At 41.3% G+C, this 26584-nt stretch overlaps 1 protein-coding gene across 1 annotated transcript in view; it reads left to right on the top strand.

Annotated features, from left to right (window-relative positions):
- LOC139477680 (ADP-dependent glucokinase-like) overlaps positions 1-9839 on the top strand; it is a 38294-nt gene extending 28455 nt beyond the window's left edge. The window contains exon 5 of the mRNA XM_071260061.1: positions 650-9839. Within this exon, the coding sequence (XP_071116162.1) occupies positions 650-1198 (549 nt within the window). The 3' untranslated portion in view covers positions 1199-9839. The remainder of the gene's footprint in view (positions 1-649) is intronic.
- The last annotated feature ends 16745 nt before the right edge of the window (positions 9840-26584 follow it).

The raw sequence follows: 26584 nt of genomic DNA, 5'->3' as shown, positions 1-26584 counted from the left end.
TTCAAATTTAGAAAATGATATTGAGAATTATTCTGAAGCATGTACCAGCATGATTTATGGGTACCGTATTTTCTTGAGTATAGTGCGCACCCATATATAATGTGCACCCCCCTCTAGCGGGTTCAATATTTTGGAAAAAAAGAAATTTGAATATTATGCGCAGAAAAAAATTACACCGTACCCTTTCAGCGAAGTCCGGCAAACGAATGGGTGCTGAGAAACTTCGTCAGTACAAATTCGAAATTTGAGATAAAAAATCACCAGACATGTTTATTAACCGTTTAAATAGTATTTATTGTTCTGCTAGGTACTTTCATCTGTAGTTTTATTGCATTGCATACATATTTACTTGGAAAATTACTTTAGCATATCAAGTGCAGTCACCATAGTAAAAGATTATTGCACTAAGGATTTTACTTGAACTAAATATTTTCTGTATTTCAATTCCAAAATTATCACTCACTCCATGCTTCTTGGTTTTTTTTACAGTTATTGAAACAATTTCCTTCATTATCACCCAGTGAAAGTGATCAGTTCTGTGAGAACCTAGGTCTCACCAGTTTCTCTACACTGTAGTGCTATGTACCTAGTTTTGAAGCTGCCCTGTAATGGTTCAAACACTAATTCTTGCATTATGTGATGTGTGTAGGTGCTGAAGCATGTAGACTCTCTGGGCCTGAACGAACAAGAATTGGTCTTCTCCTCCAGGGCAGGAGGTGGGCCACACAGCCGAGACACGGACCACCAGCTTGCCCAGCCCGAGGTGCACAAGATCTCGGACATCCTTCTCTGGTTCCTCCACACATACGGACTCTCTGAACATAACCCATCCTCGCGTCTTACCCGTATACACTTCCACTCCCTTACATACCACATCAGCGCTACTGTGGGGGGCCGCTGGCGCAACCTCGAGTCCTCTATAGCCGCGGGGACAAGAATAGCCGGGATACAAGCCTGCAACGTCTCTCATCTGTCAGCTGACATACTTGATATAAAAATACCGCTTAAATATAAGCTTTTTTCAGGTGATGTGGACAGGGACTTCAACCCTGCCAGACCTGTTGTTTCTTTCAGTAGGGAAGGGATAAAGTTTGTCTTTAGTCCTGTTTTAGTATGTAAGCATCCTCTTAAAACTGTTGGTTTAGGGGATGCTATTTCTACAACTGGGTTGATGTATTCGCAGTTTGTGCCAAGTTGATGTTGATGCAGAGATTGTATCTTCCTCCTGTATTTCCAACGAATCTTACTGTGATTAAAGAATTTAACTATTTTTTGCTCTATGACATGTAGGATGAAGTCAAATTGTCTTAATTACAGAAATTCAAGAACTTGAGTTCTCCAAATATCTGAATCTCGTTTTGTGTGTCAATATTCTCACACATATTTTTGTTGTTAAGTATCTGTCTCAGCTTTGTGCTCCTACAAAAAATACTCGCTGTGTCGTTGATACTACCATCTAAAGCCACTTAAACTGTGCCCCCCACATTTCACAGAGTGACATTAGAGCTGTAGCTGTCATGGCTCCCACTGTTCAATGCATAGTCCCCCTCTGATTATAAAGTCCCCCTCTGATTTGGGGGGACTTAATAATATTGATATCTTGACATGCATGTGTGGAGGATATAAGATTCTGGTTTGGGAAATATAACCATGTAGATGGAGGCAAGTATCATGTTTGAAGATATTTTTGGTATCCAGTGTTGTAAATGAGAACATGTGTTTTACTACATATATGTTATAATCCCAACAATATTTGTTTCTACACCAATAATTGATAATTTGTTGAAGTTGCTGGTTTTTCCAAAGTGGTATACATATAACACCTACCACTCTGTGCTTTCCTCGCACATTAAGCTGACACTTAGTGATAAGATTGAAATACAGTCAAACAATGTTGTGTCGAACTTGAAGGGACCTACGTAAATTCTTTGAGTCAACCAAGGTTCCACACAACTGGAAATGATAACTAAAGAAGGAATACGCAGAGCCAAGATTTGTCTTTGAGGCAATGTTTGACACAACCAAGTTCAACACAACAGTGTTTGACTGTACTTTTCAAAGTTAACCAGCTCACTCTGGGTAAAACGCTAACTCATCATACATGTTGGGTTCCCTTTTGGGTTCCCTTCTTACTGAACAAAATCATCTTCATGTCATGTCACTGACATTACTTTACAATCTATACAAAGAAATCCATCTGCTGTGGCTGCAACAACCATTGGTTGTACTTCTTCAGGCTGAGGCCTGCTATGCTTGACAATCAGATTGTAGAGGACATATTCCTTGGCATTTAATGAATTTCCATGACTGGACAAATGAAGACTCATGCCTTACTGCCTCTTTTACCTCTATCGGAAGATGTTCTTAACATTCACCTCCAGAACATTCCGGTAGTATATTCCATTATTTCCATCAGTAACCATGCTTAAAGTGACCACTTTTTTTAATCTTGGAATATGTCTACCATTATTTCATCCTGAAATTTTTTTTACATATGTCTACATATACTGAAAGACAATGGTGTCTCTACATGAACAAATATTCTGTGTTTATATATATTAAGATGATGTGTCCATTGTCTGCGTCTGTTGCATTCCTGACTTCACTGGAGACACCAGTGTGTTAGGGGTCTGTTCATGATCAGCTATTTCTAGGAATGTGAAGACTATCATGTTTTTAAACTCAAATATGTGTCCTGAAAATGATAATGATTTGTCAAAGAGCATTGAGCTTTCAGAATTTTAAGCAAGACTACTTTTTAGATTTTCTTAGATATTGTTGATGGTCATGTTTTGGCAGAAAATACAACATTTCAAAGGTTATTTGCATATTTGTATCAGTAAAACAGATGTCTATAATAGCATAAAATATTAGGAGGTCTTAAAATGCTGAAGGTGTGTCATATTCTGTATTTGGCAAAAGAGATAACATTTTTATATTCTTAGAAATGATTTGGTTTGGATTAATTTTTTTAATATATAAATGTGTAAAATAACCTCCTCAAAGCCCTGACTATCAGATGATTTGTCCCCACTGCTTGAATAATATCTGGCTCGGTCACCATCATTAATTCATTCCCTTTGGACAGATAAATGATAGATTCTCAAACTTATATCAGGACATGTATCTCACTGCTTTCTGTTGGCACACGTGAACATTAGAGGCCATATAGAATATTTATCAATCAACTCTGACATCAAGTCATACAGTTTTTTTTCACACATTCAGCATGTCCAGAGAACTATTTCTGTTTTGTCCAGGATTTCTAAAAAATCCCAGCCCTTCCAACTCCATAATTCTAGCCTGCCATAGGGTGTTGGCATTATTTTCTCAATGACATTCCATCCTACTGAAGGATCTGCCCTGGCTGCTAAGGGTCATCCCTTGATCCTGCAGGTGTTTTCTGATGGCTTCACCACTGACAGCAATGGGACCAGCTTAGTGTTACCATATTTTGAGTTTCCTTTATCGTTAAGTGCCATGTTATACCAAAAGACGTCAAAAGATGGTACTTGTTGTTAGCCCTTCTGGCCCTCGGCATTATGGGGCTAAAACAAGGACTGGTCAGGCCGAAGTCGTATAGTGTGTCTGAGTGGGGTATTCATGTTAAACTGCAGCATGGTATCTCAGTGGGCTAGCACTATAAATCGGCATCAGTCCGGACTAGTACAAGCAGCCACACAAACACATGTGCAGGCACGTTGCTATATAAGTGCAATAATCTTAGACGCGACGTTAAACCCCATTTCACCTCACTGTTAAGTGGAAAGTGGATAACTAGGAAAAACGGATAAGTGGATATCTTTGTTGGTTCCCAACAGTCTTTTATTCATGATAACTTGAAACTGGAAAACTAGAATTGTGGATCATTTCTTTTGTCTCCATGTATTAACAAATTATCATTTTATCTAGAAAGAAGATTGTTATACACACGCTTTGGTTGTGGATGTCAGATCAGGATGTTATAGGTTCTAAGTTAGACATGTATGGATGTAAACTGGATGTAAGTACATACTTTTGTGCCCGTCCCTAGATTTGCCCTTAACGAGAATCAATTGTATATCAGTCATTACAGGGAAACAACACTCCAACTCTCGGTCGTCTAGATGTCGCTGTTTTAGTTAGCCTGCGTTATCACCAGATGCTAATTAGGGTCAGCAACCCAACAAACTGTGCTTCGTACCACCTCAATGACATCCCCTTGAATCTTCTCATTTGATTGGAAGATGCTAACTATAACTTTTCATCTTGCAAAATCTGTCAGTGTTTATAAATGTGTATGTACAGTTATGTAGTTTAGTATAAAGCAAATACATGTATGTATTATTTTTGCAACAATGAAGTTAACTTCATATACTCATATACAGCCACGACCCATATTTTTTAGGCAAATTGCATATAATACCACTAATAACTACTACTCCCTTCTTGTCCTCTATGTTTCATGATATAACCATACGCCTGTGTAGTTGTCATTCACTTGATGCTCAGTTAATGAATTTATTACAGGTATAACTAGTGGCAGAACCACTCAGATTACCTGACAAAGACTATGCAAAATAACTCAGTACCATTCACCCCTGCCTCTGAGGGTGTCAAGGATATAAAGCAGTCAGTGGTTCGCATTTGGCATTTCTTGTGTCTGGGTTAATTATTCAGTTATAAATCCATGTTGTGAATGTATCACATGTTATGTAATATGCAGTGGCAGCGCAGCAAGAGCGGAATGATCAAAGGATTAACAAAGGATTTGTCAAAAGTAAGTGTTTATGCAGGTTTACTAAAGCAGACGGAATACACCTACCGGTATATCTGGACGTGAAGTGTCTATGTAAAAACAACATACTTTGTTCAAAGGATTAGCCGATAATATGTTGATTGATTGCTCAGTATTATCTAACTGAAGGATTTTTTTAAAGAACCGTGGACATCCTGAACAAAGTTGTCAGGTGTACTATCTCAGCTGACGAATGACACCTATGTGAAACACCTGATACAAACTTACGTGAACAGTTGAGAGACGAAGACAGGTTATAATATCCTACAGGCTATAATAAGTGCTATACTTATTATTATTTTTAAACATATATCGTAATGGTTGCAACTAAAATAACTCGATACTAGAATATATTAATCTGATAAAATAATAGTTTCAGATACAATTCATCCGATCATTACATCAAAATTCTTTGAAGTTATGTTTATTTGGTATTTTATGATCCAGTCACCGATAGATTGGTAGAAAATGTGCGTACAGCTGATTTCTATTTTCAGCTTAGTTTATAAGAAAATACTCAATGCAATCAATATTTTTACATATAAAACAAAGAGTAGCAGAACAGAAGATACAATTTAGATGGTAAATAATCATTTTTAGTCATAATTTATCTCAATCGTCACATTTTTATCGACCAAGTTTGTTATCACCTGTTCTTTACCTTAAATCTCTAAAGGATACTATGTAGTTTTTTATTGTTCATAATATGATATTGATAGATAGCTTCACCATTTCAAGTTGTGTATGCATTAATCATCAACAAAAACACGTCAGTTTGGCTGTACCTATTTATTGTATACCTGTGTTATGATATACGGCTCTCATTCTTCAATTGTTTGATAGGTGTCGCTTCATGCAGCGAGAATAGTGCCAAACACTATTCAAACCAGTCAAAATTATAGTCCATAATAAGCAGATTTTGAATCAGTGAAGAAAAGGCCAATCCATATTTCAATACTTTTTAAAATTTGAGTGTTGTTTCCATTTAAGGTTACATAATCATGAACAGTGACCACATAGGTATGTTGACAGTTTTTGACAGTCTAGGTGGGTCATTTTGTCTCTGTATCTAGTGATCTAATGATTAGCTTACCATGGCACCTTGCAGGATGATGGTTGCCTTGCAGGGTGATATGTTGGGTATATTTTGTGCATGTTTTACATGGTGTCATCATCATGCGTGGAGGGGTATTGTTCCATGCTACATCATACATCTATGTGACGATTGTTATGTTTGAAGAGGTGGTGAAATTAGAATGACTTCAGTGCTTGTGCATTAGTGGCAAAAAGCATGTTAAAAATAAAATGAATTTTAATATAGTTATTGTATTTGAGTTTTGTTTCATTGATTTATTTTGTTGCACTTTAAAAGGTTTTGTCTGCACCATTTAATACTCATTTTCTTGCTCTCTTCCCCAATATCAAACACAATGGCTACATAGATATTTATGACATGGATATTTTTCTTCTGCAGTTCTAACATAGAATTCTTCTTGAACCTAACAAAAAAAAACAAATGAATTAGGTTGTTTTTCCCAGTAAATATGTCAGATGTGTTTATATTTACATGAGACATTTTTTATTTGAAATATTATATACTTCATCAAATCATATGATTCCACTACCTTACATTATTTCATTTAATAACAGAATCTAACAACCTACTTTCTCCACGGAAGTTGTGGCATACATCCTTCAGGGGATCCTGTTACAGATGCATTACTTATACATGGGTGTGTTTTCAGTCTTCGCATGATATTGTTTCGACAGAGGCTTGACTGTTGTGTTTGCTGATCATGCCAAACACTTCTTAAAACTTTATAAAAAAAGTAGATTTGAATTAGAAGTTTGTCGACATTCTAAACATCCATTTTATTTTAAACTGCTGACTACATGTTCCAGTCTTGAGTACAGACAAGTTTAGTGAACATTATGAGTATGTATGTTGCTGCCTTTGAAATACTGCATTGACTGCATCATCATAGCGACAAACAGTTAAATTTTTATTAGCTCACCTTACTGAAAGTCAAGTGAGCTTATGTCGTTGCCCGTTGTAAAGCACTGGACAAATGAAACATTTCTCAGCCATTTTTGTGAAACATGTAATAGAATTTGGTACATGTGTGTTTATTTAGAAGTTCATCATTCCTGTTAATGCCTTTTTTAGTATATTTTTAATTTCGACCTCTGTTTTCCCTTTGCACTTTGGCCATACTGAAATCGGAAACTTCTTATGGCCATTACTCAGCCATTTCCTTTCAAAGTGTAATTATTTTGGTATATGGGTGGGTTACTAGTGTGGTTCAACACATGTTCTGTTTTTTTCAATATTTAAAATTTTGACCTTTATTTGGACTTTGCCGTTGGACTATGCCCCTAAATTCTCTCAAAATGCATTTCATTTCACTGTAACCATATAATCTCCGACGAAGTCCCAGAACCCACGAAAAGGACCTTGTTCCCACCTCTGATGACATGAATTTTGGTCAAGTAGTGAGTTAGTATGGTTTTACGCTGCTTTTAGCAATATTCCTGCAATATCAAAGTGGGGGACACCAGAAATGGGCTTCACACATTTGTACCCATGTCGGGAATCAAACCCGGGTCTTAGGCTTGATGAGTCAACGCTTTAAACACTAGGCTACCCGACCGCCTCTTTGGTCAAGTAGTTTGAATTAGATTTGTCACAGCATTTGTAATGCTCTTAAATTATCTCAAAATGCAGTTTTTTCTCTGTTAACATCTTCCCTGAATGTGCCAGCTGATGATGGTTATCAGATTTTCCATGTGATTGTCCCTTGTGCTTGCCTTTGAAGTTCAACCTCTTGGTAGCATATACATCTTATGTGCTTGTGGTGGCTATGTACCTTAGTTGCTGTTCTCCTTTTCTTCGGTTTTAGCCATATCTCTGGCAGCATAGAGAGCGAGTGCATTGCCTAAGTTTAGACAATTTCCTTGCACAGCTGTTAAAAAGTTCAAATCCAGGTGTACCCCACCAGTACAGCAACTGTTTGCACTGATTTCTGTTCCTACGATTTGTATCTGCTGTATAATGCAGACATACATATTGTTAATATTAAAAACCACAGTGCATATTTTGTTTTAAAATGAACCATCTCTCTCTTCGAGAATTACAATTACTTCCCTTATGCTAATATGTTTACTCCTGTAGTCTGACACGTCAGATATTCACACTGTCCAAAAGTGCTAATACCTCGATACACAAACTGGTTTAACTTTTCCCGCATGGCGATATGCTGTAGGCCTGTCCCTGTCCGTCTCGACAGACAGACCAGCTACAAGGAAAGGGTCAACATTTCACCGCAGTGAAATGCTGTATGGGAAAATAGGTCGGATAGAGTTAGAATGGTCGCCTCCATAAACTAGGCGGCTGCAGGCGGGGAGCTCAAGGACTCTACTGCAGTTAAATCAGTCATAGGACAGAGCGTGTTTCCCTCTTATAATTGTGCTGACTACAAAGATGTTTAGATTAATAATTGACAGGAATGTTTTTTGAAAATATTTTCATAATTATTTTATTATTTTGTATGTTGACATATCATTATGTAAAAGTTTGTTTACAGCCTTGAAACTATTACTCATCATGATGTTACTTTCTCAAACCCCAAACAAATAAAGCATGGTGCCTGGCGCTGTGCAATGAGGCTCAGAGTTGAAAATTTGTGTAAAGTAAATTTAACTGTTTGGTATTACAAGAATGTTCTACAATAGTTCAATGATTCTTGCAGATTAAGAAACATTGTGGATAGTAATAGTTACTTGTCTCATATTTGATAATACTTTTGTCTTCGGTATTTATGCAGAAAATATTTAAGAAGCAAGCCTGACAACTGTTTGAAATGTTTTTACCGAGTCTGTCTCACATTTTCAGGTGAGCTACAAATCTGTGGCACTATATTTATCCTGTAGTTCTTATGGTATTGTCATTGTGCATTGATAATCAGAGATGTTACGGGTAACATGTAACCAGATATTAGATCCTGTATCTATGTATCCAAATTGCACAGTTTATGATTGCTAATAGTTAATTAATCGGAATTATGGTGCATGGTGTATACAGAGCTTCAGGTGTGTGTAGACAGCTACACCTGTCTGTACAGTCTACTGAGCTCCAGGCGTGTGTAGATAGCTACACCTGTCTGCACTGTGTACTGAGCTCCAGATGTGTATAGACAGCTACACCTGTCTGTACCGTGTACTGAGCTCCAGGTGTGTGTAGACAGCTACACCTGTCTGTACCGTGTACTGAGCTCCAGGCGTGTGTAGACAGCTACACCTGTCTGTACCATGTACTGAGCTCCAGGCGTGTGTAGACAGCTACACCTGTCTGTACCGTGTACTGAGTTCCAGGCGTGTGTAGACAGCTACACCTGTCTGTACCGTGTACTGAGCTCCAGGCGTGTGTAGACAGCTACACCTGTCTGTACCGTGTACTGAGCTTCAGGTGTGTAGAGAGCTACACCTGTCTGTACTGTGTACTGAGCTCCAGGTGTATGTAGACAGCTACACCTGTCTGTACCGTGTACTGAGCTTCAGGTGTGTGTAGACAGCTACACCTGTCTGTACCGTGTACTGAGCTCCAGGTGTGTGTAGAACGCTACACCTGTCTGTACCGTGTACTGAGCTTCAGGTGTGTGTAGACAGCTACACCTGTCTGTACCGTGTACCGAGCTCCAGGCGTGTGTAGACAGCTACACCTATCTGTACAGTCTACTGAGCTCCAGGCATGTGTAGACATGCAGCTACACCTGTCTGTACCGTGTACTGAGCTCCAGGCGTGTGTAGACAGCTTCACCTGTCTGTACCGTGTACTGGGTTCCAGGTGTGTGTAGAGAGCTACACCTGTCTGTACCGTGTACTGAGCTCCAGGTGTATGTAGACAGCTACACCTGTCTGTACCGTGTACTGAGCTCCAGGTGTGTGTAGACAGCTACACCTGTGCCCATGTGTATGTATGCAGTATTTATCAACATTTCATCAAGAAAGCTAGCATGTGCCTTTTGTTGGGCAAATGTTTCCAATGGTAAATAAAGTGCTTCGTTTTGCATTACAATTGTTTACATTATTGTCAGGTATGTTCCACTGTGGTGTCTGACTGCTCTCATGGTCTAGTGGTAGAGCGGCTGCCTCATCATACCAAAAGACGTTGAGAGATGATACTTGTTGATATCCTGCCTGTTGCTCAGCATTAAGGAAAAAAAGGTCTGGTCGGCTAGTAGTCAGTATACTGTGGCTGAGTGGGGTATTCATATTAAACTGTGGCATGGTATCTCAGTGGGCTTGCAATATAAAACCGGCATTAGTCCGGACTAGTACAAGCATGCAGCTGCACGCACGCACGCACGTTGCTATATAACTCGATGTTTAACCCCATTTCATCTCACTGTCTGTGCAGAAATGGTTGAACATGATATTTTCAATAGCTGTGTCCTAATGCTGCCCAAGTACAGGCTCAGACACTCAGACAGACAGACACACACACACACACACACACACACACACACACACACACATCGCTATATGAATGGGATCTTCAAAGCGATCCCATCGCACCATTGTGTCTGTCTACTACATAGTGTATTCTACCATGACACTGATGAATGCTTGATTCTGATTGGTTAAAAAGAGTTATCGTTTTTGTTACGGAAGCCCCTTTCAAATATAGTAAGCCTTTCACAAAAAATTGTGAGTATGAAAACATTGATAGCCTCTCCAAGTCAATTTATTAAAAATGGCTACCAATTGATTACCCCCCATATGAACTGTAAAATGTATCTTTCAGCTTATTGGTGCCTTTTGTTATTTTGAAATCTTTCTGAATATTATTTTGTTACATTTACATGGAAACAATTTGTTCTCAAACAACTCAAGGCTTCGTTTCTGAGCCATAACTCTCAAACTTATGAATATTTTTGCATGAAACTATACATGAGCAATGACTGTCTTTTCATATTTTTCAATTTATTTTTCTTGTTTGTTTCCAGCCAAAACTCTACAGCTAATGAGTATAATTCTTACGAAACTACTACCTCTATTACAAATCTGCAATAAATCCTGTAATTTGGCTTCAATCACACTAACTAAATTTTTCACTCAAGTTGGAAATTGGCGGCCATCTTGAATGTTTGCAGATCTGTCAATAGTCGAAAACGTTCAGTAGTTGTGAATATCTTTTTAGAAACATAATATGCTTTTTTCATCAAAACATTGAACCTCCTCAGAAATATGGAAGATAATTGGTGGCCATATTGGATTATGCAAATAAAACATATTTCCCAAACTAGGATTGCTTGGGACATTTAGTATGTTGTTTTTGGGATCTTGTAGAAATGCATTTTGGTGTAATTGTCAGTCCGTTGAAAATCTGAAAAATTTAGTTTGTGTGATTGAAGCCAAAATACCAGATTTATGGCAGATTTGTAACAGAGCTAGAAGTTTCGTAAGAATTATACTCATTAGCGATAGTTTTGGCTGGAAACAAACAAGAAATTAAAAAAATGAAATGATAACAATTGTTTGATGTTTTTTTTATCATGTCTGTCATGGTAATATTGGCTGCAATTGCAGTCTATAAAGCTGTGACAAATATCACGATGCAAAAAATATATTGTGTTATTGTTAGTCATATCTCATAATCATTTTGCAATGATACAGAAATGACAGCAATAGGGGAAAATGACATTTTGATATTTTTTAATATAAAAATGTAATTTTCCCCTATTGCTGTCATTTCTGTATCATTGCGAAATGATCATTAAAAATATTAAAATGTAATTTTCCCCTAATGCTGTCATTTCTGTATCATTGCAAAATGATTATGAGATATGACTAACAATAACACAATATATTTTTTGTATCGTGATATTTGTAAGGTTGGATCAGAATTATTTGAACAGGTTTTAGAGACATTTCTTCGACCTCAAAGAATTTCACCTTCATAACCCAGAGGTTTCAGAGATGTTGAAAATCGTAATTCTATAAATCCCTAAATAGTCAAAAGGCACCAGTGGACAACCTGGTCTATGTGTGTGCAAAGTGTCATGAAAGAGGACCTATTAGTTTTAGAGATATGGTCCAGACAAATACACCACTATATACAGAGTCAAAGTCAATTTTGTTGCCATGGAAACTGGAAAAAATATAATTTTTGCGAATCCTCTACCTCTATTACATTTTTGCCATAAATCCTGTATTTTGGCTTCATTCACACTGACTTAATTTTCCTCTTCACTATCAATTGCACAAGATTAGTTGTTCCCTAATAGCACTATAGCAACCCAAGCTATGACGTGCGTAATGGCGGGAAAGCTCACTTCTTTCCTGTGTGTGCTAGAACAACACCTATTGTATAGTTGTAACAATCTAGCACTTGGTACTGGTCACATTAATCAAAGATTGTTCTATAGTTTTCTTGAAACAGACATTTTAAGTCAATATTAATAGCTGCTAATTGTAGTGACGATCTTACCACAAGTACGTAACTATAAGGCTGGTGTGAGGTGTTTGTGATGTCGTCATGGAGTCTCCCTCTCCGCCTACTTGCAAGTCGTATGACCATTTTGTGATCATGGGAGATCCTCATAACAACTGCTTCAAGTGCAGAGAGGCCAAAGCACGAATGAGAGTTGATGTTTGAGTCATTCTCCGGGGAAGAATTCATTCAAACCGATTTGGGGTACAACAAGCGTCAGTCTTCTCAGGAGTTGTTTCGTCAGTCTGACTACAAAAAACGAGTATCCTATTGCCGGAGAAGACCTGGGGGCCTACCGCCTTTCAACTACGGGGCCAGTGGGAGGGCGTCTTCTGTTAGACGCCAAAAATCGGAAGCAGATTACGCCCGACTGCTTGGTCCTAGACATTATGGTTTATGGATACAAACTGCATTTCAAGAGGCATCCCATCCTGAAATCTCAAGCCGTTGGATTTCGTCTAGATGGAGCCAAGCTTGCGACATCAGATCTGGCCATCAGGGAGCTACTAAAGAAGTGAGCCATTCGGAAACTATTGGAGACCAACAAAACCAAAGGCTTTTATTCTCCGATATTCTTAGTTCAGAAAAAGAATTCGCCCGACATGAGGATGATAATGAACTTAAAAGATCCTCAACCAAAAAAAATTCCTGGTACCTCAGCCAAAGTTCCAGATGGAATCCATACTGAAGTTGCGGTCGACTTTGAGAACAGGAGATTGGCTCATCAGTCTGACCTACAAGATCCCTATCTCCACATCCTGATACACCCATCGTCATGGAAATACCTGCGCTTTGCAATCAATGGTCGACGTTACAAGTTCCAAGTCTTACCATTCGGGATATCAATAGCCCCTTGGCAGTTTACAAGGATTACAGCACCAGTCATCAGGTTTGCCCACCTCCACCTAGAACGAATGCATGGGAACCTGGGCCTAGATCTTCGAAACGATCTTAGCTAAGATGAATCTTAACTACTTACATTCAAAGATAAGATATCTTAAGTTTAAGATAGGATAGATTTTTGAAATTATCATAAACCTGTAGCAGATCGTTCAGAACTATGTTACTTATCGTAACTCTGACAGAGAACTCATTTGTGTTAGAGATTGAAAAAGCGAGGTGTTTCTCAATGACGTCACAGGGATTTCCCAGCCGCTATAGCAATAACAACATGGGGAAGTGACATGGAAATCATGATCACATTGTCAGGTCACACTGTTTAACACACAAATATTTGAATGACATTCCATACAATCCCATATATGTCCTACATGTAGACATTTGTTCTTATGATAAGAGATGACTACCCGAACACGAATAGCATTTGTGTGCCACGCAAAGCCATTTTTCAAACCCAATAAATGTTATAATCAATAAGTGTAGTGTTACCACCATAGCTATAAGAATTGAAATAATGTGCATCAAGATACTTCACTATTTCAAGTAGTCCTTCAGCAGAACTTTATGTGGACACGTTGCATACAATGTCAAGGTAAGGGACATTATTCTAAATGCCAATGACAAGATGAGACCTTTGATCGAACAGCAGGCGTTCAGCATTTAAGATGCGTGTTCAAGTCTGATGTTACGTGATGTATGCTGGGTCTATCTAGATCCATAATTCTTTTCACAATTTAATTGTGACACTAATTTTTGTATGCAAAGAGAGATTTAGGAATTGTCAAGTTATGTTGTCTCATGGAACACACCACAAGTTAACGTGAACATACATATAACATAGTCCTTTTCTATCCTTTTAAATTAAGTAGAGCTAATAAACTGACTTGTCTGATTTCATTTAAATCTGGCTGAGAGCAAAATACTTTGTAAATGTGTCAAATCTATTACAAAACGACCTTCAATTATGTTTGGCTTGTCTGACAGCATTGCTGAGGATCATTTACTAGTATTTGTCCGTTAACCCTATACTTTACAACAATTTTTGTCTGAATGGTCTCAAGTACATGTTTCTAGAAAAATTTTAACACAAAACAGGTAGATGTATACTTAAATATTAAAAAGACCAAAATCAATTACATTGTATTATTTTAAGATCAGTTTATTGAATGCCAAATTCAAAGATTGTTGTGTTGAAAATGTCTATTTTTTAATGATCAGTAAACTTCATTCAATAAACGTTTTCTGCGCACATATATTAGAAAGCGAATTTTGGATGATGTTCAAACTATTCTACTTTTTGATGACATTATAAACCGGAACGAGCATGGGAACCAATGTTTTACTTGATTTTTTGATAATTTGGTATATTTAAAGGAATACATCTATATGCCTTTAATCACCTGTTTTTAAAAAATGCAATTATTCAACAGACTGTTTTTAATCACTTATCAAATATTTGTCTTTCAATAGTATAGATAACCTAGGTTTATAACGAAACAAAATACAATTACTTTTGCTAGAAAAATATTAAATATACCATAAAATATTTGATCACATGTATTTCCTTGTTAAGTCAATAAATACTAGACTGTATAGTTAAAATTGAATTGTTAAAACAGCTCGTCCCACACGATTTTAGATATAAAAACTGATGCAATGGTTTTTTTACATATGTAGATTGACATAATTTTATAAATTGCAAAAATAAAGACTAAAGCATTGACACAGATGCAATCTAGAAAATATAACATGGTAACTCAGCGCTTTATGAAAACTGTAACATTGAGCAAAGTCTCGCCAGGCGAATACAAAGGGAAACCACTCTCAACTAGAGTATGAACTAAGATTAGCTGCCCCTGAGTTATCAATATGGTCATTTCTATAACCTGCCGACACCTTCCATTTTTATCCTTCCCAAATTATTGAAAAGGTACGTTGTTTCACACTTCTTCAGTATGGACTTAGATAGAAATATATTTTAAGCTATCGACTCCATAGTTATGTGGATCGGTGTTGCGATCAAGAACATTTCTGGCGTGAAATCATTGATGCGTTCTTCGTGTTTTTGAAGTGTCAATTTGAATCACACAGTTTAACAAAATGAAATGTTAATGTTTCAAGGTAAAGCAGTCTTTTTGTTTGGCAAAATATCTATGGCAAATTATCTTGGATGAAGATAAAATAAACTTATGACAAGATTGGGGCTATCTTAGATTTACGACAAACTTAAGAAATCTCAGGGCTAGGATAGTTTCGAAAATAGGCTTTGATAGCCTACAATTTCCTTACGATAACTTTATGATAACTTAAGGGCTATGATCATTTAGAAATTCTAGGCCCTGGACGAATTCCTGGCATTAAGAAGAAGCTCAGTTACACCAGAACATACTATTTCTGGTCCCTAGGCTTCCTAGTTAATCCCTCAAAGTCCGAGACCAGTCCGGTTCAAGACATCGTATACATCAGAGCACATTTCCAACTCCAAAAGGGATATCTATGTCCACCAGAGGATCGATTCGTCAAGACTATTACGATGATTCAATCCCTATCAAGTCAACCCAGCAGGTCACTAAGGTGGTGAATGTCTCTTCTCATCTTCCTGAGGCAAGAGAGTTAACTGACTTTAAAAGTCCAGTTTCCACCCTTGCCGAACTAGGCTGGAATTCCTGGGCTCGATCGTAGCGCCACCAGTGACTATTACGAGTTATGTCCTTTCTATGCCTCTCCTATTGACCAATCAGATTTAATCTCTCGTATCACTTGCATTTGTTTCAAACAAAACGGTGGCACCCTGTCAAGACAACCTGATCAATAATCTAGATCTATATTGTGATAAAACGAGTCTTACTTCGCGAATTGCATCAAATCACGTGAGCACCTTGATTAAAAACATGAAAAGATTTAGAAAATATCTGTTGAGTTAGCGGTGCACATGCTTTGCAAATCCTGCAGTCGACCGAAATCTGCATGACACTTTACGAACCGGATTTAGATTTTGGTGTGCGATTTTGATTGGACTATGCATAGACTCGTTAGTCCAGCCAAAATGTAACTACATAATACCAGCCTAGTTCGGCAAGGGTGGAAACTGGACTTTTATAGTCAGTTAACTCACTTGCCTCAGGAAGATTGGCTCTTCTAGGCAGCCTGATGTCTCTACTGGATATGACCTTTAGAGGAAGGTTGATGTTAGGTCCTCTACAGGCATGGATCAACTCACTACAATCTCACACCTCAGAATTCAAGACTCAATTACCTCCCAACTAATTACAGGACCTGCGTTGAGGGACTCACAGAGAGCATGTGATGAGCGGCATTCCTCTATTCCATCTATTTACAGACACGTAAGATTCGGGATGGGGAGCCAATATGGACGATCTCACTGTACAAGGATCTTGGAACACCAGAGAGAGGATCCTACATATCAACTGCAAGGAAATGAAGCCCATCTATTACGCCATCCTGGCATGGAAGATATGTCTCTCCCAATCGTCCATCCTCATAGCCACGGACAACACCATAGTATTGGCATACATTCAGAAACAAGTAGGAACCAGATCCAGTTCTCTGATGATGGAGACTACATGATTGTTTGCCTTGGCAGGCTCCGTCAGTTGCCGGATGGAAGTGAGACCTATTCCCGGGAAGCTGAACATCTTTGCTGACAGCCTTTCCCGACAGGGGAGAAAAGTGGCAACAGAATGGACCTTACATCTCGAGATCTTTGCTTGGATAACCATGTTATGGGACACACTGAACCTAGATCTCTTTGCTACCTGCCAGAACCATCAACTTCTGGTTTATGTCAGTGCAGTTCCCGACCCAATGGCTCATCAGACCAATGCGCTATCCATGTATTGGGACGGATCTATTTGCATACGCATTCCCACCATCGTCTCTCCTAGACAAGGTCATCCACAAGATGGAGGAGATGGATTGCATGATAATCTTGAAAGCACCAATCTGGCCACACACAGTGTGGTTCCCCAGATTAATAAGTCTATTAATGGAAGAACCTCTCTAGTTACCTCTTTGTCGAGATCTGTCACGACAGCCTAAGCCAAACATTTTCCACGACAATCTGCCCAGCCTACATCTAACCGCCTGGAAGTTATTATGCAAAAGATGCAGACATCCGGGTACTCTGAACTTTCCTCAGAAGCTGTGGCAAGATCATTGAAACCTTCAACCTCCCTTATATATGACAATAGATGGGATAAATTTGTCCAGTGGAGAAGACGACAAGGGATTATAACTAATACAATATCTATCCCTATGGTAGCGGACTTTCTACTACATCCATGTTAGGACGATAAGACTAATGGGATACTACATACTAGAAGATGTTCGCACACCTCATATCTTCCCCAAGTGAAACCTATCTGTTGTGTTTTTAGCACTTTTAACAGAACCTTACGAGCCCCAACTTTCCTCCTAGCCATGGCAACAGCAGCAAGAGTTTCAGAACTCCATGCTCTGGACTGTTCTAGTCTCACCCATGATCAACATTGGACCTCAGTCACTCTAAGATCGCTCCTAGATTTTGTAGCCAAGAATCAATCTACCACCATAGGGCCGTTTGGCCATAGACACTATACCATTCCTGCCTTGGGGTCGACAGTGGATCACCCATCAGAGCTCTCAAATTCTATCTCTCTTCTACAGACGCACATAGACGCCATCAAAGGAGGCTAATCATATCCTGCATGCCTCATTCCAACAAGGAAATCACCAAGGCTTACGATAACAGGCTGGCTTAAGGCTACCGTTGCAGCAAGTTATACGCAGGCACATAATTCCACTCCCTGTCTTGGATCCTGCTCAGCTCACGAAATCAGAGCCCTGAAGCCATGAGTCTCACTTCATGGACATCCATTTTGGTGGAACAAGTAGTGTCTAGCTGTCAGTGGGCCTCACAGAACACTTAACCAGTGTTTACTTGCGTGACATACAGCCGGACCTAGAGGGCATATAATCCCTTGGACCCATTGTTACGGCACAAACTATCATCCACCCTAGATTATCCTGTCTATTAGGCGTAGGATAGATTAGGAGCACCTTGAGTATCAACTGCTTCTAGTACTAAGTGCAGATGACCGGAAGTGACGTCAGTATCGGAAGAGATATAACCGGGAGTGACATCATCACCAGAAATGATGTCAGCACCGCAAATAGCAGTACACGGTCCATATAATCAGAAAACGTCTTTTGGTAGAAATAGACCATATGTGAGCAGGTTCCCGAAAAAAAAAGAGGAAAAGACTAGGGGGGTCTGGGGGCATGCCCCCTACCAGAAAAGTTTTAAACATTTGATTGCATTTTACACAATTTCGTGCAGTTTGGACAACATTCACACCAAGAAATGTAATAAATCAAGTAAAATTTCGAAGTTAAATCAGTTCTTTTAAAAAATCGGGCATAGCTTCCGCTCACCTGGCTACCTGCCAGGCCTGGGAGCAATACTTCAACCCCCATCCCCCAGACAAAAGGACAACTGACATAAGTGTGCAATGTCTGACCCTTTCCCCATGTTGAAGCATATTGAAAAAAAATTAACTTGTACTTGCTTACCTTTTGTTGAAAAAACAAAACTCCATTGCAAACATAAGACATTAATACAACATATACTAGCCACATAAAAAAACTGTGCACAGAGAAAATATATTCTGGATTGAAATACAACACAGCAAGAACAAAATGATGCAGACGCTGTAGCAGCTGAATGATCGGACCATTAGAAAATGTCAACGGGACCTGAACAACATCTGTTACGATGACGTCAGAAGATCAAAATGGAGTAGGGGGTCATACGACAAAGTCACAAAGTCAATAACGGGTATGACCACCCTGTGCGTGAATCACAGCAGTGCATCGGCAACGCATGGAGTCCATCAAATGGGCATGGAAGGCCTGGGGAATGGCCTGCCATATCCTCCTCAAATCCTGTGCCAAGTCACGGACATTATCTAGAGGATGTGGAAGACGACGCTCCATTTCATCCCACACATGCTCTATTGGGGAGAGATCTGGAGAAATTGCAGGCCATGGCAGTAACATGACATTGTTATGGTGAAGGAAATCCATTGCGACCCTAGCCGTGTGAGGACGAGCGTTGTCCTGTTGAAATGTCAATCCCGGGCCATGATGTTGCAGGAAAGGAATGACCACAGGCCTCAGAATCTGATCTCTGTAGCCAACACCGGTGAGATTGCAATGAACAACCACCAAAGGGGTTCGGTACCATGCTGTTATCCCACCCCAAATCATCACAGAGCCACCTCCAAAATGATTCCTCTCCACAATACAGTTGCGTGCATAACGTTCTCCCAAACGCCGGTAGACACGTTTGCGCCTGTCACTGTGGGAAATGTTGAACCTCGATTCATCTGTAAAGACAACATTTCTCCACCATATTCGAGGTTGGCGAACATGATTTCGACACCATCTTAGACGGTTGACTCGATGACGGTGTGTCATGACGTATGGCAGGGCGTCGTGGTCAAATTCTGTACTGACGTAAACGATTCCTGACTGTTGGGATTGATACGGCGCAGTCCAAGAATTGTCTGGGACGTCGTTACTGCCGTTTGGAACCTGTGTCGGAGATGTGTAACTCGAATCCATCTGTCCTGTCTTGGCGTCGTAACTCAGGGACGTCCTGAACGTGGGTGGTCGGCAACGTCATTTGTGTTCTGATAACGCCTCACCAATGCCGATATCGTGTTACGATGGCATTGGAAATGTGTTGCCACCTGTTGTTGCCTCATTCCTGCTCAGATCATTCCAATGGCTTCATGACGCTGTGCAGCTGTCAATCTTGGCATGATTTGCTTGTGATATGCTTGTGTCTGCGCCTGAGAAGTTTTGAATTTTTGAATGACCACAGATCACTTTCCAAAGTGACAGCGAATTTTGAGTTGCACATGCTGTGTACAGCTGCACAGGATGCACGTGCAGTAACACAATGCACGTCCATAGGCCCCCATCAATGATGTCATATCGCATGGCACGTGCATGAGCGTTTGAATGTCTCCAATAATTGCTATAATAAAAAATTATGCTGCTGAAAGCTCTGATCGAAAACAGGACAATCCGCGACTGTTGAGTGTTTTTTCTAAATCTTTGATTATATTTTTACGCGGAAGATATTTTTCTGAGGACTACTGTTTTAAAAAATATGATTGTTTTAGTCTGTTTTCAGTCATACGAATGGGTATCTCTCATACCCTCACTTCTAGTCGCACGTTTAAAAGGAAGCCAGAAGCTGGAATGTAAACATTAAACTTGTTTCCGTCTGGTTGCGCACGCACCTCCCTTTGACATGTCACAAATCTCTCAGAGCGCCTCTGAGACTGGTCGCTCGAGCAAGATTCACGGTAGACTGCTAGTTTGTATTCTACTAGTACTTATCGTTTGTCTACAGTTGTTGTTCTAATAAAGTAATAATAATATGTCTTACCTATAGACTCCTGGAATGTAATCCTTGGTACCGGTAATCCATTGTTTGTGTTCAACAAGTGTTTAGCTGTTCGACTTGATTATACATGTGGCAACATGTCGGGCATTTGTGCCTCGTGTCAAAGAAAACTGTCTAAAGTAGATCCTCACAAGTATTGTCCTTCCTGCATCATTAAGGACGGGTTTTCAACGTATTCGTGGGATAAACGTTGTAAAGAAGGTGAGCACTTGCCTTCTATAAACTTTAACTTGTATCTTCGTGTGTTGGCGAAGCGGGCTACTGACCAGTGCTACAAGTGGAGAAGGTCCTTAGGTGGATCCTTGGACTCTGCACCCTCCACATCCGGCCCTGGGGGTGGCGAGTCAGCCACACCTAAGAAATCAGTTGATAAAGACAGACCTCAGTCAACTTCTGTTTTCGACAAGACACGTGACTGTTCGCCTGCTGATGATACTACCAGCACGACTGATCTCCGTCAATCGGTTGATCAAGAGCGTCACTCAGCCACCCCCGTTATGACGAGACTGGGGGGTGACGAGGACCATGAGGGGACTACGGTCCCCAGTTGGTTCGTATCTCGTTCTACCAACGACGATAGGGACGTCGTGCGGGACGACAGTGAAAAACAGATCCCTCTCTAGAAGTCGTTCCCGTTCCCGGGACGACAGGTCGAGTGTCTCATTGAGAGACAGTAAATGACACGAGGACCTTTATCGCCTTCGTGGTCGTCGGGAGTACGATTCGTTCGATAACTACGATGGGGATTGTAGTACTTCTACTTTGTGAGATCGTAGCCCTCGTCCCCACGAGGACGTGCGACGTTCTCCAGGGGTTTTCTGGGAGATCAGCGTCATAGAGATAATGACAGAATGACACCCTCGTCTCACTTCCATATCGACCCGGCTTTGATAGCCCAGATCACGGCGGCGGTACTCACCTCGACGGCATCGACCAAGAAGGATTCGACTACGTCAAAGTTCCATGGACCGTCAACCAGTACACCAAATCCTTCATCTACGCCTACACAATCGACGTCGACAACCCTCCTAGGCCTCCCAAAGACATTGAGTTGAACTACCTGATCGTCATGGCAGGACACTCTTACGGGCCCCGTGGTCATCGCAACAGTTGTTTGATGGTTGTACCAACGAAGATCTGGATAAGTACTCAAGGGAAGCCGAGCGTGACATCATCATTTCGGCTTCACACAACCTGTCCAGATGCCACCGGTTTCGAACGCCCCACGAGAACGTTAGAGAAACGTGAATGTGCAACGGGCCTTTCGTAGGGACATGCCTCAACAGCCGTCCCGCAAGAGAGCTTCGGACAGGAAGGGTTGCCAGGTCTCCTTTTCCAAGTATCCCAGAGGGATAAAGAGCCGGCGGGGGAAGGGTCCTCACTTCTTCCCCCGCTGGCTCTTTATCCCTGTCACCGTCTTTCGAGTCTTCCCCGGTGACACTACGAGCTACCGGTAGGGGGGAGACTTCATCACTATGCCCTGAGGTGGGCATCGGCACCATCGCCGGGGTACTACTCGCCCATCTTTCTAGTACCCAAGAAAAAATCCACAAAGATGTGGCTTATTTTCAATCTCAAAAAGTTCAACGCAACATACCTCCAACAACCCGACACATTCACCATGATATCCCTCAGCTCTCTGCGTCGGATGATATTACCGAACGACTTCCTCGTCTCGACAGACCTTCAGGACGCGTATCTCCATGTACCAATATCTTCCGAGTTCCAGAAATACCTCCAATTCGCCTACCAAGGTATTCATTACCAGTGGGTGGCGCTCCCGTTTGGAATTTCTATTGCCCCGTGCATTTTCACGTGGATCATGAAGACGGTCGTAGAATGTCCTCATCGGCAGGCGATCAGGGTCGCCTTCTACCTAGACGATGGGCTCCAAGCTCACCAGTTCACAGAAGCCCTTCAAGGAGAGTTAGCGACCACCCTGAGTCTACTACGGTACCTCGGGTGGATCGTCAACCTTCAAAAGTCGCTTCCACACAGGGGTCAATCTGGTCAAGGTACCTCAAGACCGTTGGGACAAGATTGTCAGCAGCGTTCCAAGACTTCTACATGCCCCGGAGTCGGTGCACACGTGGCAGGAAGTCCTCGGTCTGTTGACATCGGCCCAAGACCTGACTTGCCGTGGTCGTTTTCAACTTCGTCCGCTGCAGAGATTGAGAAACTCCAGGTGGGGGTACAGCAATCTCCTGGTTCCACTTCCGGCGCAGCTACGTTGTCATCTGGAGTGGTGGCTCCAGCCGTTGAACGTTTGCGAAGGCGTCTTTATGAGCGAGCCTCCGTTCATACTACACCTATTCGTAGACGCGTCATTGGAAGGCTGGGGAGCGCACTTCAGGGACGACCAAGCGGCCGGGCTGTGGTCGCCAGAAGAAAAGGTCCTCCACATCAACTGCCTCAAGATGGAAGCAGAGATTCGGGCGGTCAAGTCGGAAACGGCTGATGATACAGTCGGACAACTCCACAGTCGTCCACTGCATCAACAAACAGGGAACGACTTGGTCGGCCGCCCTTCTGGACCGGACATTCAGGTTCTTCGCCGTCGTCGACGACTTGGACATATGTGTAAGAGCCCGTCACATCCCGGGGGCCAAGAATGTGATAGCCGATGCCCTGTCAAGACTATAGATGATCCATCCGACAGTCTTTCATCTGCTGACAGATTGACTCTGGTTGCTCCAAGTAGATTTCTTCGCAACCCGGTATAACAACAACCTCCCTCGATTCGTGTCGCCGGTTCCAGACCCACGGGCATGGGACCACGACGCTCTAGCGATATCGTGGGAGGGTCTAGACGCTTACGCGTTTCCGCCAATGGTGCTGTTACCATCGATACTGGAGAAAGTTCGTCAAACGGCCAACCTACATCTGCTTTTGGTCGCGCCTTATTGGCCGTCCAGAACGTGGTTCCCGGAACATCTTAAGATCATCGATCAGCAACCGTTCCCGTTGCCAGATCGAGACGTCCTCCTTCTTCATCCTCAAAACGACGACTAGCATCCGGGGATAAAGAACTTCCAGCTTCACGCCTGGGTTTGCTTAAGACCTCGTTAATGAAGAAAGGATATTCGGCTAAAGCGGCAGCGCTTGTCTCGTCAGCACATCGAGTTACGACTCGTAAGTTGTATGATGACAAGTGGACCACTTTCTCCATTTTCGCCAGGTCTCAGGTAGCCTGGTGGTTAAAGCGTTCGCTCGTCACGCCGAAGACCCGGGTCCGATTCCTGACATGGGTACAATGTGTGAAGCCCATTTCTGGTGTCCCCCGCCGTGATATTGCTGAAATATTGCTAAAAGCGGTGTAAAACCATACTCACTCACTCACTCTACCCGGCGGTAGCAACCCCACCACAGGTGGCGGAGTTCCTAGTCTATCTCTGGTCATCTCGGCGTCTGAAAGGGTCGATGATCTCAACTTATCTGGCAGCTTTGGCTTCAGTGGTGCCGTCTCCTACGGGCGACAAGCTCACTAAAGTACGGGAGCTGCAGAAGATTCTACGTGCCTTCATGGTTGAAGATCAGTCATGTAAATTCCGACCGCCGGCCTGGGACCTCGATGTCGTTCTGCGCAACCTGTCTAGTCAGACTTACGAGCCTCTAGATCAGGTCGCATTCGACTTATTGTCTCAGAAAACGGCTTTCCTTTTCTCATTGGCTATGGCAGCGAGAGTATCGGAAATACATGCCATTGACGTCGGTCAGATTACAATCTCATTAAAATCAGACCTTGGTTCTCGCTACCGCTAAACAAAGATCTGAGGACATCCTATTACGGGTCACGTCAGACCGACCTTGCCCGAACTTTGACCAACCAATAGAATGACCAATCAAAAGGCAGCTTTCTCGTGCTTTACAGCACTAATTTCAAATTGGCGACAACGCTTCAAAACATATTTTGACAAATTCTCGATTACAAATTTGAAACCTAAACAAAAGAACATTCTGGAATGGCTAATAGATGGTCTAGATTGTATGGATTCAGTCATTAAACCTGTAACTCGTTAAAATCGTTTGGAATACCGGTACCCCGTGTTAAAGTTTTCGAGGTTGTATGATTAGAAATCACATTCCGACTATCACTTTCATGATCTGGTAAGGGACGCTCTCATTGGTCGGATGAAAGGTCGTTCTGACGTGACCCCTAATGGAATGTCTTCAGATCTTTGTTTAGTGGTAGTGAGAAATAAGGTCTGAATTTAATGAGATTGGTCGGATTACGTTTGATCAGCGTAACCATGGCAACGTCCATCTTGGTCTCAGATGGGATTTTTTAGCGAAAAATCAACTTCCTGGCCAAGATTCAAGAATGTTCCACATTCCTTCCTTGTCTGCCATTATGGGCCCTCATGATCACGCTGATCTCACCCTGTGCCCAGTTTGTGCGCTTCGTATATTTACCTGCAGCAATCTGAACAGCGACGATAACATTTTCGACAGCTGTTCATACCGCTCTCAACCAATGCAAAGAAAGAGATTACACATAATACTCTCTCCTTTTGGTTGAGAGCGGTCATTCTCAGAGCTTACGAGGCGCAAGGACTCGCACCTCCCACCTCCTCTCATCCGCAAGAAGTTCGAGCCATAGCTTCAACATTAGCACTCCACAGTAATTGTTTGCTGCAAGCTATTATGGAGGGCTGCTTTTGGAGATCTACTTCAGTGTTTGCTTCGCATTATCTCAGAGATATCTCAACAGAAGATGTTGAAGGACTCAAACAGTTTGGTCCACTCGTGGTGGCACAACAGATCTCCTAGAAAAGACAGTGAATTTGTGAATTTTTGTTGCGTGGAGTACTTCGGCTTTTTTATTATGGTTATTCGGTGTATGCATCGTCTTCCCATACTTTATAGTACTGCTCGTATTTTTTAGTTACCTTGTATACTGCGAGTTGCTCTGTAACTAAATTATGCGCCGACCACACTTCAATTGCAGTTCAACTGACGTGTGCAGTTGTCCTGTCGCATCGATACTTTGTTGTGTGTCGAAGAGCATTAACCATGCTGTGCATTCGTGATAAACAACTTGTCTCGTCCATGCATCTGGTCGAATGTTCTATAGTCACTACAGGGGTGAGGAACTTGGTACATTCGACGTGAAAGAGGTCACTTCCTGATTACTTTCCCGACCCTCCTTCCAGTGTTCCATCGAATTCTACCCATTTGTACGACTGAAAACAGACTAAAACATGGGTTTTTCAGAATAAAAACGATGTTTTATTGGTCTGTTTTCAGTCATATGTTCCTACCCAGCCATCCCCACAGGGAAGTAATCCAGTCCAGTCCTGAATGATGGCTTATTCTTCGAGATTTGTGACATGTCATAGGGAGATGCGTGCAACACACGAAGATACAAGTTAAAGTTTATAGAAGACAAGTGCTCACATTCTTTACAACGTTTATCCCACGAATACGTTGAAAACCCGTCCTGAATGATGCAGGAAGGACAATACTTGTGAGGATCTACTTTAGACAGTTTTCTTTGACAAGAGGCACAAATGCCCGACATGTTGCCACGTGTATAATCAAGTCAAACAGCGAAACACTTGTTGAACACAAACAATGGATTACCAAGGATTACATTCCAGGAGTCTACAGGTAAGACATATTATTATTACTTTATTAGAACAACAACTGTAGACAAACGATAAGTACTAGTAGAATACAAACTAGCAGTCTACCGTGAATCTTTCTCGAGCGACCAGTCTCAGAGGCGCTCTGAGAGATTTGTGACATGTCATAGGGAGGTGCGTGCGCAACCAGACAGAAACAAGTTTAATGTTTACATTCCAGCTTCTGGCTTCCTTTTAAACGTTCGACTAGAAGTGAGGGTATGAGAGATACCCATTTGTACGACTGAAAACAGACCAATAAAACATCGTTTTTATTCTGAAAAACCCATTTTACACGTCCCTGACCATAAGAG

The sequence above is a fragment of the Haliotis cracherodii genome, unplaced genomic scaffold, assembly GCF_022045235.1.
Source record: "Haliotis cracherodii isolate W230 unplaced genomic scaffold, xgHalCrac1.p SCAF_1, whole genome shotgun sequence".
NCBI classification, from domain to species: domain Eukaryota; kingdom Metazoa; phylum Mollusca; class Gastropoda; order Lepetellida; family Haliotidae; genus Haliotis; species Haliotis cracherodii.
This window is presented reverse-complemented; position numbering and strand designations above follow the sequence as displayed.